Raw genomic sequence first — 16,079 nt, forward strand, 5'->3', positions numbered from 1 at the left:
ACGTGCCCCGGTAGCCATTTGCTAAGAAAATGTCCTTTTGTATTAGTAGTAAAGTTGTGCTTTTCCACTAATTCCTACCTTTGCTTTTTGCAAAAGGTTACGTACAGTTCAATCTTTTTCAATTTCTCACATCATCTGCATCTTTACGTATAAATCTTGACAATGATTGTTCTGTCTTTTATCTATACGTATTTATTATATTTAATTACTCTCATTGACCTGTTTATATCTATAGTATAGCATCAAAATCTGTATGATCGTGAGAGATATTTTTTCCCTTTACACTTATTTTTATTTAAAAAAAAAAAAATGGAAGTCATCAATCGAGTACTAAAATATGTGTATTTTACAAATTATAGCAAAATAAATAATCTATTTTCAAGCTTGTGATGATATAGATTCAAGCTTGATGTCAAGCTTTATCATTATCATTATTATTATTGGCGAAGTAAGCCATCAATATTTAAAAAAAAAATAATTTATAAATATTGATTGGAAATTTTAAGATTTGAAAACTAAAATTATATGTTTTTAAAGTATAAATGATTGGTTTGTTTAAAAGAAAAAATTTAAATGATTGGTACGTTGTTTTTTTTCTTTCAGATATGAAGAATATAGAAAAAAACAAAATATTGTTTTTAATTTTAATGAAAGATCGATTGAATAAGTACTGTTCTAAAAAATAGGTAACAAATCGAATTTTCAATTGGGCCCCATTTTTGTAATATAATTTTTTTTTTTCGAATCCTAAATCAATCAAACCATTAAATATCGGTTCAATAAGTTTGTAGAGATCTGATTACACAAAATCCTGAATAAATTATATGGTTTTTTGATTTATTTATTTCAAACTTTAAATATTTTCTTCAATTGCACACAACATTATAATTATCTTGGTTGGTCAAATCTTCGTCCTTTATTTCTTTATACAAGGTATAGTCTGAATTTGAGAGCAGTCTCCACGCTTTCGAACTGTCTTTTGTCTTCTTTTTTTTGGGAGTCTTTTGTCTTTTGCTTCACTATAGAGTAATAATGATGGTAAAAAATCTTTGTTATAAAAAAAAAAGTAAATTAAGCATGAATTAGTATGGTCCCATAAACCTAAAGGTCGTTCTTCAATTAATCTCTATTGAAATTAAGTACAACGAGTACGACACTCATCAATGCTAGGCAAAAGGCCTCCAAATTCATTCTCCATGTCAAAACCACCAAAAGGAGATCTTCATCAACAAATTATTCTAAACAACATTTTAATTAGCAACTAATAATCTATAAAATAAATATATATATATTTTAAATGTAATATGTCATCACAAAAGGGCCGACATTCAGTTATTAGTGCAATTCAATATTAGATCCCACATATTTGAATTTAATAAATATTATGAGATATGATTAATCAATCATAGAATATCACATCATGTATTGCTAGACACTTTAAAGTGCTAAATAGTAACACAAATAGTAACAGTCTATTGTACAGGTAATCAAACAATTCAATTTCCAATATGTACAAACCTAGATTTCTCAACTCATTTTAGAATAATAATGAATTATTAACAAAATTTTTGCTAACCTTTAATACCAAACTCAAGTATATAACAATAAAAATGTTTTTATGTTATATGAAAAGTAAACTGCTATAAATTCAAAGTTCAAAGCTTTTCAATGAATATGCCTCGGCAAATGGCAAATAAATCGGGTAAATCATTCAAAGGGGTCGATATATATACCATGTCATCCCTTATCCAAATAGATCAAACAAATTAAATGATTATTAATATTTATAATTAATAAGATGTGGCAGTTAATTGGCCAAACTCCTTATATTATGTTTGTGCCATTGAAATTCTACAAGGACGGGTAATTACTTTCTAAATTAAGCTTATTGTTTCCCATTCTGCTATTCGTCTTAATCAACTAGCTGTGTCATCACTTGTTGTTCAGTATTATCTTTTTTTTTTTTTAAATAAACAATAACTACTATATATAAAACCCTTCTTTTGTTCATGTTTATTTATAAGAAAAAAAAAAAACCAACAGAGTGGGGAAACAAAAGATACTTAGCTGTATACATAACCTACTCAAAGCCTTTTTAGTACATATCTTCCATATCTGATATCTTACTCCGGAGATCGATTTTAATAATATCTTTTTCTCTTTATAAATACCTTTGTTCAAAAGGGTTGATCTTATTATTAGGTACTCGTATACATATATACAAAAGTTCAAGCCTTTAATTATCTTTATTTACTCATCACATCATAGAGAAAAATACAAAGAATATACAGTAAAATATGGAGGAGGGATTTGGAGAAACCAAAGAAAAGTTCAACAAGTATGCATGTGCATGCGCCATTGTTGCCTCAATGATATCAATTATATTTGGCTATGGTATGTTCTATAATCTCATTACAAATCATTTTTTAGTCATAAAATTTCAATTATATGTGACGATCGAGATAATCTTGATGATCATGTATATATATATTTTAACTTTCAGATACTGGTGTTATGAGTGGAGCCATGATATTCATAAAAGAAGATCTCAAAATAAGCGAAGTGGAAGTAGAAGTCCTGGCCGGAATACTCAACATCTGTGCGCTCGTCGGCTCACTCGCCGCCGGTAGAACTTCCGACTACATCGGACGACGTTACACGATAGTTCTAGCCTCTATAATCTTCCTCACAGGAGCGGTTCTAATGGGGTACGGACCCAACTACCCCATACTCCTCACCGGAAGATGCATAGCCGGAATAGGAGTCGGTTTCGCCTTAATGATCGCTCCAGTCTACTCCGCAGAGATTTCATCTCCGGCATCACGAGGGTTTCTGACGTCACTACCGGAACTGTGCATCAGCCTCGGTATCCTAACCGGTTACGTCTCCAACTATCTCTTCGGCAAGCTAACTTTGAAGCTCGGCTGGAGAATGATGCTGGGAGTGGCGGCGATTCCTTCGATCGCCTTGGCATTTGGGATTCTGAAAATGCCGGAATCTCCACGGTGGTTGGTCATGCAAGGTCGGTTGGGTGAAGCCAGGGATATTTTATCACACGTGTGTAATTCCAAGCAAGAAGCCGACGCTCGGTTCCGTGATATCAAACTCGCAGCCGGTATCGACCCGGACTGCAACGACGTCGTTTTGGCTAAAGTCCCGAACAACAGCCGCGGCCAAGGGGTTTGGAGAGAGTTAATCCTTCGGCCAACCCCAGCCGTCCGATGGATTCTGATCGCAGCCGTCGGTATCCACTTCTTCGAACATGCGACGGGGATTGAGGCTGTCGTTTTGTACAGCCCCAGAATCTTCAAGAAAGCTGGGGTCACTAACAAAGACAAGCTTTTACTCGCCACCGTTGGGGTTGGGCTGACCAAAACGTTGTTCATCTTAACGGCGACGTTTTTGCTCGACAAAGTGGGAAGAAGGCGTCTTTTGCTGACCAGCGTGGGTGGTATGATAGTGGCTTTATCTGGGCTTGGGGTTTGCTTGACTGTAGTGGAGCATTCGACCGAGAAGTTGTTATGGGCCTTGGCCCTAAGTATCACATCGGTTTATGTTTTCGTGGCCTTTTTCTCTATTGGGCTTGGGCCCATTACTTGGGTTTATAGTTCGGAGATCTTTCCATTGAGGTTGAGGGCCCAGGGAATGAGTATTGGTGTAGCAGTGAATAGGATTATGAATGCTACAATCTCCATGACTTTTATTTCGATCTATGAGGCTATTACAATTGGAGGAGCTTTCTTTATGTTTTCGGGCATAGCAGTTTTGGCTTGGTTGTTCTTCTACTTCTTCTTGCCTGAGACTAAGGGAAGAACATTGGAAGAGATGGAGATGGTCTTTAGCAGAAATCGTAAGCCTGAAAATAATCAAGGCTTGGAAATTCAACGAAAGAGTGATGGTGTACAATGAGTAGTTTTTACTTTAGTACCTTTTTTATGAATGTGTGTGAGTTTGACGTTGAAAAAAAATGTCAAATAATGTGTTTGTGAAGGAGTGGCATAAACTGGAGTTAAACTACTATACTTTTTGGTCATTAATTAAGGATTATATTAACAGTACTTTCTTTGTTTTTGGTTTAAACGTGATTAGTGATTAGCTAGGTCTATCGAGAAAGTAAATATTGCTAAAAGTGTAAATACGTAGTCAGCTTAATATGACAATATTAATTATAAATAAATATAATTGGTAGATATGCCATATGCCCATATTGTGTGTAAGTGAATATGATATTTTAGTATATGAATCATTATTTGACATAAAAAATGAGATTAGAAAATGGAAAGTATTCAAGGAAATGGAAATTTAACCTAATCTGAAAATCTCTCTTTGTGGTATTTGAGGAAGGTAGCTAGTATTAACAATTTCGAGTGGTTTTTTTATAAAATAAAAAACCTATGTTTTTTTGTTTCTTTCCGAATTAAACTATTTGCATCAAGTAAAGCTGATAGTTAGTATACGTATAGGACTAGACTAACGTTGGCTCTTTTGTTTTCTTCTGTGCCCACTGAGTCATGAAGACTAGCTCAATACTACTAGAACTCTTTCAAAGAATACAATCCACTCCTTTTGCACAAAATTAACTTATAACTATGACCTTAGATTAGCTATACCTCTTTTAAAAATAGTGTTGCCAATATATCAAAGAAAATTTATTAGCATGTGGTTGTCCTAAATTGTTTGCAAAATAGTTTTTCTTTCTTTCTTTTTTTTTCAAGAATAATTTTCTTTTATTAACTTTTTTACTGTTTTTTTTTAATGCGACTTTTAAGTTTTGTGAAATAAATGAAGATTTCATTAAAAGGCAACTGCCTAACAACAAAGTTAAGGACTCATACATCTTGGAAGGCCAAGCTACCAAATCATAGCATTATCAATGGAAAGAGCCAACTTTGCAAGATCATGAGCTATAGAATTGGCTGACCGGTTACAATGATAAAACCCAACCACATCAAAACTATTACAAAGCAAGAAAATATCTGCAATGACAGAACCAAATTCAGCTAAGAGGGACGTTTTGTTAGACAAAGCTAAACATACATGCTTACAATCAGACTCAACAATCACATTATCTCGAACAAAGAATCAAACCATGCAAAGCAGCTAGTGCTTCAGCCACCGGGGGCGTGATCAAAGCTTGGACCGGAACTGCCGATGATGCCAAGCAATTCCCAAGGTGATCGTGGACCACCACCCCACAACCAACCCTACGATTACCGGCCGTCATCCCTGCATCAACATTGAGTTTCAAATGGCCAGTAAGAGGGGCGGACCACCGTGGCTGTGCCACTACAGTTACAGCCGGGGCATTAGTGGCAACAGGCATCTCGGATCTAAGAACCTCAGTAGCGTTAGCTTTACAATACCGTCGATAATAATGATATGTTATAATATTTACATTTATATTAATATAATTGATAAATATCTATTTTTAAATTAGTTTTAAAGGTATATTCCGTTAAATATTTAGAATATTCTGTTAAAATTACAAAACAAACCGTTAAAACCAAGAATTTTCGTTATCTACATACTTATTATATAGAAGAGATATACATGTCAACGTTGTGTTAGATATCATATATGTAGAAATTATTTATATAAATATTTATATATATATATTATAGAATTATACTTTATTCTATTATATATATTTAAAAAAATAGTGAACCAGATTTTATTAAAATTATAGACAATGATTACAACTTTAAAACTAAGCAAACATACATTGTGCGTTGCTACTACCTAGTCTATTAAAAATTATAAAAATAAATTGCTGGATGTAAATTTCTTATCGATGAAAGATGTGTAACTTGACATGTTAAGTTTTACTTAAACATTCACTTATATAATCTTATGTTTTTAATAGCATCACATTATATTTGTTATTTTACTATAATTAGTAAGAAATACTCTCTCTAGCTTAATTTTGGTCAAAATTAATTTTTAAAAGATAAAATATTCACTTTTCATTACCTGTAATTATTATTTTTAGTTATTCTAATATATTATAAAATATTTGACACATTTCCCAATATTTCTCTTGTCGTGAGAGACTGGCATAGTATTAGAAACGAAAGAGAGAAAACTTTCTTGTTATTATTTATGTGAAAAGTGTTCTGTACAAAGGTGAATAAATCCAGCTTATATAGCTGGTTAAATAACAACTCACTAAACATGAAATTTAACTAACTTAGGTAACTAATTAATTACAGTATTTGATACGCCTCAGATCAGTATTTTAGATCTCAAAGCGTGAAAAATAATAAGTATTGTAGGTTTCAATGTGTTTTAATCTTGTGCTGATTTGGATTAATTCTTATTCTTTATGTATAGCTTTTGTCTCTGGATACATATACATGTATCTTTTGCAAAGCTAAAATTTAGAAAGAAAAGTTGTCATTGTTTTATAATGAGAAATTTCACTATTTATACTTAATATTGTCTAATATAACTAAAAATTTCTAACACTATTCATCCTTTTGATTTGATGCTAAACATTTCTCTTATACCCAAAATACCCCTCCCATTATATCAAGAATCGGTTTCACCTTCTTTTCCTCTCTCTTCTCTCTCTCTCTCATTCTCACAAAATCCTCACCAAAACCCACGGATTTGTATCATTTTCTTGTTGAAATCGTTGTTAGCCATCTCCAATGTCTATGTGAAGTCCCCAATATCATAGACAACATCCATTTTAAGGGTTTTTGGAGGAGACAAATCATGGGTAAGAAGATTGTTCATTTTTTGTGTTGGGTATTGTTTGTTTACTTCTTTTTTGCTATTTTGAACAAATCTGAGCCTATATTGGTGTGTTTTTTAGGATTTGTTAGAGAGATTTCGCGATCTGCGTTTTTCTGGGTTTTCTGCAATTTTTGTGCTCGATAGGGGCTCGATGGTATGTAGAAGACAGTTTTTCTCTAGGCTCGATGCAGCTCGATATTTTAAGCTTTTTTGCTCGATTGTGCTCGATGACAACTCGATAGGAGTTTGATTGGACTTTAGGATATTTGGTTTAGTAGTTTTCTCGATATGTGCTCAATAGGAGCTCGATAGGGGCTCGATAATTGGCAGATGGGTATGTAATATTTAGAGTTTAATGCGGCTCGATTGTGGCTCGATGGTGAGTGCTCAATAGGGGCTCAATGAAGGTTTTGGTTAGGGTTATGTTCAGTTTAAGAACTGTTAGCTCAATAAGAACTCGATAATATCTCAATGAGAGCTCGATGGGAACTCGATAAAGTTCGATTGTAGCTCGATAATATTATTTTTCATGACTTTGTGAAAAAATTACAGTTTTTTTTAACAATTTCTTTGTTTTTTCTTCCAACACAAGAGCATACTATCGAGCAACTATCGAACCATTCAAACTACCCTATCAAACAACTATCGAACCATTCAAACTACCCTATCTAGCCTACTATCGAACCATAATCGATCCTATCGAGCTAGTTTCATCTATTACCACTGATCAATCGAGCCATTGGCTCAAACCCAGAGTTTTTTCTTTTTAAAAAATGATGAACACAATCCACAAATCATAGATTCAATAATATGCTTTATCAAAAATTGAAATAGGTTCAAGATTATACCTTTGATTGTCAAATTTTGGAGGAAATAATGGCTCGGGGTCGACATGGGTCTCGGTTTCGACGGAGAGATGGGAGAGAGGGTCTCGGTTTCGTCGTGGGTCTCGAGGTTGGGGGCTTGACGGAGGTGGGCTCAATGGGTTCTGGGTTTTTTGTGAGAGTGAGAAAGAGTGAGAGAGAAGTGAAAGGTTGATTTTTTTTGGGTGTGGAAAAATGAGAGGGGTATTTGGGGAAATATGGGAATGTTTAGCATCAATTTGAAATTGTGAATAGTGCTAGAAGTGTTATGTAATTATAAATATTAGTATGTATAAAAAATGAAATTTTCCTTTATAATTTCTTGGATGCTTTCATTGTGTATATTTATTTTAATTCTTTTTATTAATTTGTCCATACTATAGGTCGAATACAACTCGCACAGATGTTTAACTTAGTAGTCTTGAGAGAAGAGCTCTACAAAAGCATGAAATAGGGAAATTTAATTCATGTATTTTTTTTAGTAAATTGTGTAATATTTTTTGTTTGACCTTAGTGAATTATTTATTTTATCAGGACTTGGTTACGTTCGTGAATGTTAATTGACAGTGATCTTATTGGGCATGTAAATGGGGTGGGTCTGCCCCGCCGTGCTTCTGCTCCGCCCTGTCCCGATTAGTTTATTGGAGCGGGACGGGCCTGGCTTAATTGGGGCGGGTTTGCCCTGCCCCATTTGCCCGATTTAATTTTTTTTTTAAGAAACATTAAATTATAATTTTAGAATTCTTCCTAAGTTTAAATACTGTTTTTTATTGCAATCCTTATTTTTTACACTTCGTATCAACTACACCCTCAAATATTTTATTTTGTTTTTTATTTTAAAATTTACAAAAATAAATACAAGAATAAGGATGAATTGTATAAAACATATTTTTCAATATTTACAATTTTTTCATAAAGTAGTTATGGAATAAAAAATTATATAAATCTTACACTTAAAGCCTATTTAGAATTAAGGATACTCTAAACCACATATAAATGTCAATTTTATATACTATTCGTGTATATAAGAAACACGAGAGAATTGAGTTAGAATATAGAAAAAAAAAATTGGGCCCCCAATAATGCCCCGCCTCACCGCCCCATTTTTGTCATGCCTAGATCTTACGTGAATTATGTAAAAAAAAAATCATATTAATTTGTGTATTTGATAATGTGATGGGCCCAAAATGGGTATTTTAAATATTTATATCGCAAGCGCACGAATCGTTCATATAGAATAGTGATTGTGTAAGCAAGGATGCTGAACCCAAAGGAGTTGTCTAAAATAAAAAAGAAAATTATTTTAAACCAAAATTAATAAATTCTAACCTAGCTCCAAAGGGTGATGAGATTTAATATCATGAACATAAAATAAAAGATTTAAAGTAAAGCTATTTAAGAGGATAAAAATAAAACAACTATGATTTGAAAATAAGTTGTAAAAGAAAAATTATTAAGATACTAGAATACACAAAATGTAAGTTTAATAATACTTATTAGTATATTGATTCCCAAGCTTTAGTGATAGTTATAATAAGTTAAACTATCATTTTCTAAATATATTAATAATTTTAAGCACAAATAATTTTTAAGAAGATAGGATTTTTCTTCACTTTTCAAAAAAATATAATTTCAAAGTATCTAATGTGAATAAATCTAATGAAACAAAAAAAATCAAATAACATTATTTATAAGGCAAAACATAATATTTTTGTTCTAAGTATTGAATGTGTACAATTTAATAACACATCACTACAACAAAAAAGGTCATTTGCGTCAGTTTATAACTGCCACAATTGAGTTTTTGCGTCAGTTTTATATGTGACGCGGAATCCCATGATGCAAACTGTAATACCCCAAATTTCCTAATAAGGTTTAGGACCTTGATTAGGAGGTCGGGAGGGCCATAATTGATTTATTATGATATTTAATGATTATATGCATGTTTATGTGAATTATATTATTATATGATGGTAAATGCATGCATATGGGTTTAATTTTAATTATAAGGGCATTTTGGTAATTTGGCCCGTTGAGGGCGTGATTGTGTATTTTCATGCATGTGGGTGAATTATAAATAATACCACATGATATGTGGATTGGTTCGAGCCATTCGGCATGAGACGATCATGGAAATGCAAGTGTTCGTTCTAGTCATAACGGGATTAAGTTCGGGGCTCGGGGTGAGTCTCAGGATGTTTATTTGATTAGAACGTTGCCGGGAATTAAAGGGTAACGGGATAAAAATTATTGGTATTTGAGAATATTGAGAATAACGGGAATTGGAGGGTGTTAATTATAATTAACAAGATAGGCGGGAAGAGACGATTTTACCCTTAGGAGTCTTTAGAAGCCTTTATTTAACCTAGGGGCAAAATGGTCTTTTCACCCCTAAGATTTATATCAACTCAAGGCTGTAGAAACCTTCCGACCAAAACAGAGCATCATCATCCTCATCTTTCTCCCTCACCCGTACACCATTTCTCCTCTTTCTTCCTTTGGAATTTTTGAAGCTAACTTGAAGAAACAAGCTAGGAGATCAAAGTTTGGAGTCTATAATCTTAATTCATCCATTGAAGAGGACCCAAAACCAGCTTGAGGTAAGATTTCATCCTTGAATATAAGCTATACTCTGTTTTTCCTTTTGGTTTTTCAGTTGAGAATTTGATGTGGATGGTTGGGAATAAAGGGATGTTTTTGTGTTAAGTTGATTGGGTTTTGATGAGGGTATGATGTAGATGAAGTTTAGGGGTTGAATTGGGTGTTTTGGTAAGGTTTTGGATTGGTTTGGAAGGTTGGTTTCAAGAGAAATCGCAAGGAAGAAGAACCAGAAAGTTTCTGGTTTATAATTGGCGCAGCAGCGCCATTCAGGGCGCAGCAGCGCTAGGCAGGGCAGAGAGCAGGGCTCTCTGACTTGGAAATAGCGTAGCAGCGCCATTTAATAGGGCTGCAGCGCTGGTCCATTTTTCAGCAAGCCTAGTTTAGGGCTCGGAATGACTTTTAAGGATTAGGGTTTGGTTCCTTTGCCCCGTTTGAGTATATTAAGATTCCCGAGAGTGCAAGATGGATCCCGGGAGTGTGGTTTTAGATTATAAACATTTTTATGATTTATTTTATTGATGGGATCTCATATTTGGTTATGAATAGGTGACCACTAAAGGACCAAAGGATTGATCGTTCTCAAGGGTCGTTCTTTTACTAATTCTTGCTCGAACCCAAGGTAAGAAAACTGCACCCTGTGTAAATGTGACATGCATGGCTATTCTTGATGCATGTTGGTTGACTATTAAATGTGACATGCATGGCTATTATTGGTGCATGTTGGATTGTTAAATATAATGCATATGATGCACGAGAAACATGTGATTAGGACATGCTTTATATACTGAGTATGATATCGTTCAGAGCTTGAGCCTCTGTGTTCGTGCATGGTCCTAATTGTACTTGTACAAGTTAAGTAATCATGCTGAATACCTTGTATATGAATATTGGACATGTGATATATGTTTGGTGGCATGGCTTACTTGTGTATGGCACTGGCTTATTAGTCAGAATCGACAATGGTGTTAGATCCATCTGTGAAGCTATGATTTATTAGTCAAGTTCACAATGAGTTGAGCACTGGTCGTGTTTTACTGACCTAAGTGTAACGCCCTACTTCCTTAGAGTCGTTACTAAGTGAGTTTAAAGACGTGCTTCCATCTCTCTAATCGAGGTTTTAGATCAAACAGTGTAATTAAGCTATAAACAGTGGAAAAACCTTAGAAATATTAATTTCCACAAAAAAATCATAAAAGGTTTACACTTGGGATCCCAAAATACAGTTTGGAAATGTTTACAACATATTAATTAAACCAAGTCGTCTAAACGACAAAATCAGAGTTTATCTACAAGCATCTCCCAAAATCCTCTGGCCGTGGCGGCCAGGCTGGCCAAACATGTACACGCCGCCTCATGCCTGCTGTACTCATGGTTGGTTGATCACCTCTGTACCCTTTACCTGCACCACAGAGCATCTGTGAGCCGAAACCCAGCAAGAGAACCCACAAGCAGATAACATATGCAACACATATATCAAACATATAAACATGCCACCAATGGCTAAACACGTACGGCCTAGCCGTCCCAGGAATTTACCAAGTCCTGGGTTCGCAGACCATGCTGTGAGGATATCCCAGGTAACCTTCTGGGGACTCGCCCTGGCAACTCGCACTCCACGTGCTCAGCGCTGCTCCCGGCCCCTAGCCGTTCTCGGCCTCGCACTCAACGTGCCCAATGCCGTTCCCGGCCCTTCGCAGTTCTTGGTCTACACCGTTCCCGGCTCAAGCCGACCACTCACATCATGATACACATAGCATAACAAACAGGTTTAGAATTCTAGCATAAACAGATAAAGAGCTACGCTGAGCAGTTATAACATATTGGGCTCGGCCCTGCATATCAATCCATTCAAATACACTGGGCTCAGCCCTGCATATCAGTCCATTCAAACACATTGGGCTCAGTCCTGCACACAAGCTCTATGGGAACAAGGGTTCTCTTACCTGAGTTCCGAGCTTTCTGAGCACCGATGCCCTGAGCACAGTCTTCCATTGCGAGCCTTGCCGAGACCCTAGTCACAACACATTAACAATATCCATTCATCAAGTTCTAATCCAATGAATAACTTCGAACCACAACCCTAACCTCCGGAACCTTGAATTCTATCAATCCGAGTGATAAAATCCATCCCGAGCCTTAACCATTGAATTCCCAAGCCTAAACACCCTTAAAAATGCAAACTGGCACTAAGGGTCGCGGCCCCACCCTCAAGAGTCGCGGCTAGCCTCAAAACAAAGGCTAGCACCACACTGACCCCCACATGGGCCGCGGCGCGCATGAACATTCTCGGCCTCCCATGGCCGCGCGCGCACACGGGCTGCGGCGCACCCCTCCTAGGGCCGCGGCGCTCCTCACCGAACCCAGAATTCTTCATCAATTTCCTACCTTTTCTTCAAGCCAATCCTCACCAAAATCCACCTATCCAACTCAGATATTAAACACATATACTCTAGCACAATATCAACACTAAAACCCCATCAAAATCTACTCCAAAACCCAACTAAGATACTCAAGAACATGTCAAACTTAAGTAGCATGCATAATCTAGCAAACCAGTAACAACTCTCAACATAATCCCAATAATTAAAGCTTACCTTGCTGAATTCAATCCCTGTAGTTGATCCTCTAGCCTTAAGCTTCAAACTCCTATAATATCACAGCTGAATTCCCCTAGACCTTCAAGTTGAGTTCCTTAGTTTTTGCTTGAGTTTATCTTAGAGTGTGAAAGAGTGAGGAAGATGAGAGCTATCTCAGCTAAGAGAGAAAGTATAAGTCGGTTCCCACAAGGTTCTAATTAATTCCTCTTTTTGTTTTATCTGACTTAAGTCTAAAGGATTACCTCAAGGCTCGGGGTACCAAAACGTCCTCGAGGGCAAAATGGCAAAATTCCCAAATATTCCCGCCTAGACATTCTATCCTCAAATATATCTCCAAATATTTATTTTCATGCCCCAATAATCCCATAACACTCCTAGTACCCAAATTACCCCTCGACTCGCCCCGAGTCAGAATCTCAACCCCATTGTGACTCTCTGGCTAACCGCTCCCCAGGACTGTCTCGGATCGTGCTGCACAGACATTTCACATATATATAACATATATCACATTCATGCCCCTAATACCCAGACGGGGTCCACATGCACATTTAACTCACTAAACATGCATCACTATCGTATACTCACATTAATTCACCCATTAACACATTAAAGCATAATAAATCACTTATTGCCCTCCAGGCACACTAATCAAGGCCCTAAGCCCGATTAGCAAATTCGGGTCGTTACACTAAGAGTCAGAAATGGCATAGTGTTATGAACGTCGAGCCAAATGAAGATTAGATCTAATCAATTTCAGCAAAGAATGACTCATATGGGGTATTAACGCTGGACCGACCCTAAGGTCGATGAAAATTATAAGCGCTTGGCTAGTCTGAGGCTAGTTATTCAGAGCCAGGGCATACAGCCCCGATGACTGTTTGTCACATGGCTAGGGAACGCTGTTCCACAGTTATGACTCTAGAGTCAGGAGGAAGGTTATGTTGGTGACTAATCACCATGCACATATCCTGTTAAAGCTAGTGAGATGCTCACTTATTTGTTAAGCCCTGGTGATCCTATCGTCACATGGCTAAAGGGTGTTGTTCCCATATTAGTGACTTTTGATATCTGTTAAGCCCTGGTGATCCTATCATCACATGGCTATAGGGTGCTGTCCCCATATTTGTGACTTTTGTGATAGTCACCTATTTGTTTGGACTGTTGATAACTCTACAAATTAGAGTTTGTTATCCAATAAATTAGCATTTGTGACGTGGCGAATAATCTCTTGACACGTGGCTGACACCTGGAGCGTCTGCTAGAGTATCGACCAGGAGACACACCAGAAGCAGGACAGACCTGTCTTTACCACGACCAGACTGGTCGGTGGTTCCGCTGGCAAAGCAACATTTATGGAAAGATCTTATGAATCCCGAATTTATCTCATGCAATCTTCTGAATATCCCATGATTCAGGGGATAATATCTGTAACAATATTGGGCAACCCTCCATGAGCCTATAAATAGCAGGAGATGGCTCATGGGAAGGGACTTTTCGGGGAGCCCGGAAATCATAGAGATTATAGAATTTATCTGAGTAAACTTGTATTGTTTATGAGAAGTGTTGAAACTCATTGAACCCAAGTTCTCTGATCACGCTTTTCATCCCATATCAATATCATTCTAAGTGGACGTAGGTCATTACCAGATCCTGGGGTCGAACCACTATAAATTACTGTGTTTCCTTTACTTTTGTCATTACGTTATTCTCTATATATATTCGTCTATATCATTCATATTTTGACTCCGTGTCAGTTGGCTAAATCGTGGGTCAACATTCTGGTGCTTTCATTGAGAGGACGATTCATAGTTGTTGATAAAACTAATGGCGAAAGCAGGGAAGAAAGCTGCTCAGACCGCCGCCGCTGCACCGTCGAATCCGCCACCTCCTCCTCCCCCTGCAAGCATGGCGGAAGATGAGCCGCAACTAGATTTTGAAGAGGAGGAAATGGACGATGCGACTTTGAGGAGCACCTTGGGCACGTTGCAGGAAGAGTTGGCTAATCTGAGAGCCAATCAAGAGACTGCCGCAGAAGCTATGGCAAGGCAGCAGCAGGAACTTGATCGTCAGTGGGCGGAGTTAAGCGAGAGACAAGCGGAGGTGGATCGCCGCCAGACCGAGGCCATGGCAGCCCTTGAAGCGGCCTTGCTGTTGGCCAGAAATCAGGCCGCGCCTGCCTCGCAGCCTAATCAACCTGAAAATGGGCCACCCCAGGGAGGTCCCAATCCTAGCCCACCGATCCATCCTTCAAGTCCGCAAAGGCCTGAACAACCCCAGATGCCCCATGATGACGTCCCACTGGACCCCGAGGCAGATCCACCATCCCATGCTGCTCGAGGTAATCCCCCGCAGCAAAGGCAGAATAGGGCCGAGCGACAGCCTCGTAGTCCTAGACGCCGCGAGAATGATGGGCCACACCAAGCGAACAGGGGTCACTACCCTCCTGGTAACAGGAGAGACTCGGAGTTAGGCTCTGCGGTCCGTGGATCCCAACGGCATGATAATGCACGGGGACATCGCGACTAGCGCAGGCCACCCTCTAACGCTCGGGATGTTTCTGCCAGAGACGGGAATAGAGGGAACAATCAGTCTTACCACAGCCAGTCAAAGTTCAAAGATGGCCACGGCTACAATGAGGCTGACTCAGGCAAGGACAATGCTGATGGGAGGAACGGAAATAGAGGTAAGAGCAGGAGCCAAATACCTCAAGATGATCAACCAAATAGACAAGATGCTGGGGGGCAACCCAGGCAAAATAATGTCTTCAACCGGCTCGGAGGTAGCGAGCAACGGAGAAGAGAGGAAGATCTAAGAGACATACTCAATGATCGTCGAGAGAAGCATGGTGAGAACATCCCCCCAGCGACAGAGACCGTAGCTATTCCTACTGCGTTGCAAGCCCAGATAGACGCACTAAATCAGGCTGTGCAACAGCTGGTCGGAGGAAGGACCTCTTACATCGACCACGATAGAAGAAAAGGCACTCCATTTATCCAAAGAATAGCCAACGCAGAGACTCCCAACAAGTTCAAGATGCCTACGCTCCCGAACTTTGATGGATACGGGGATCCTGTCTCGCATGTGAATAAGTTTGAAATCCAGATGGACATTCAAAAGGTGTCCGAAGACGCTCGGTGCAGGATCTTTCCTGCAACACTTTCTGAAGCCGCGCAGGAATGGTTCTTTAAGTTCCCACCTGCAAGCATAGTTTCCTGGGAAATGTTCGTAAGGGAGTTCTACGGACAGTTCTACGCAGGTCGTGTCCACCCGACCGAAGCAA

The 16,079-nt window shown here is 37.8% G+C and overlaps 1 protein-coding gene across 1 annotated transcript; it reads left to right on the forward strand.

Annotated features, from left to right (window-relative positions):
- The first annotated feature begins 1,972 nt into the window (after positions 1-1,972).
- LOC133812603 (probable polyol transporter 6) lies at positions 1,973-4,058 on the forward strand. Its single transcript, XM_062246390.1, has 2 exons — positions 1,973-2,394; positions 2,504-4,058. Exons 1-2 carry the CDS (start codon positions 2,298-2,300, stop codon positions 3,907-3,909), a joined length of 1,503 nt encoding a protein of 500 aa, XP_062102374.1. The 5' UTR covers positions 1,973-2,297; the 3' UTR covers positions 3,910-4,058.
- The last annotated feature ends 12,021 nt before the right edge of the window (positions 4,059-16,079 follow it).

The sequence above is a fragment of the Humulus lupulus genome, chromosome 1 (genome assembly GCF_963169125.1).
Source record: "Humulus lupulus chromosome 1, drHumLupu1.1, whole genome shotgun sequence".
NCBI classification, from domain to species: Eukaryota; Viridiplantae; Streptophyta; class Magnoliopsida; order Rosales; family Cannabaceae; genus Humulus; species Humulus lupulus.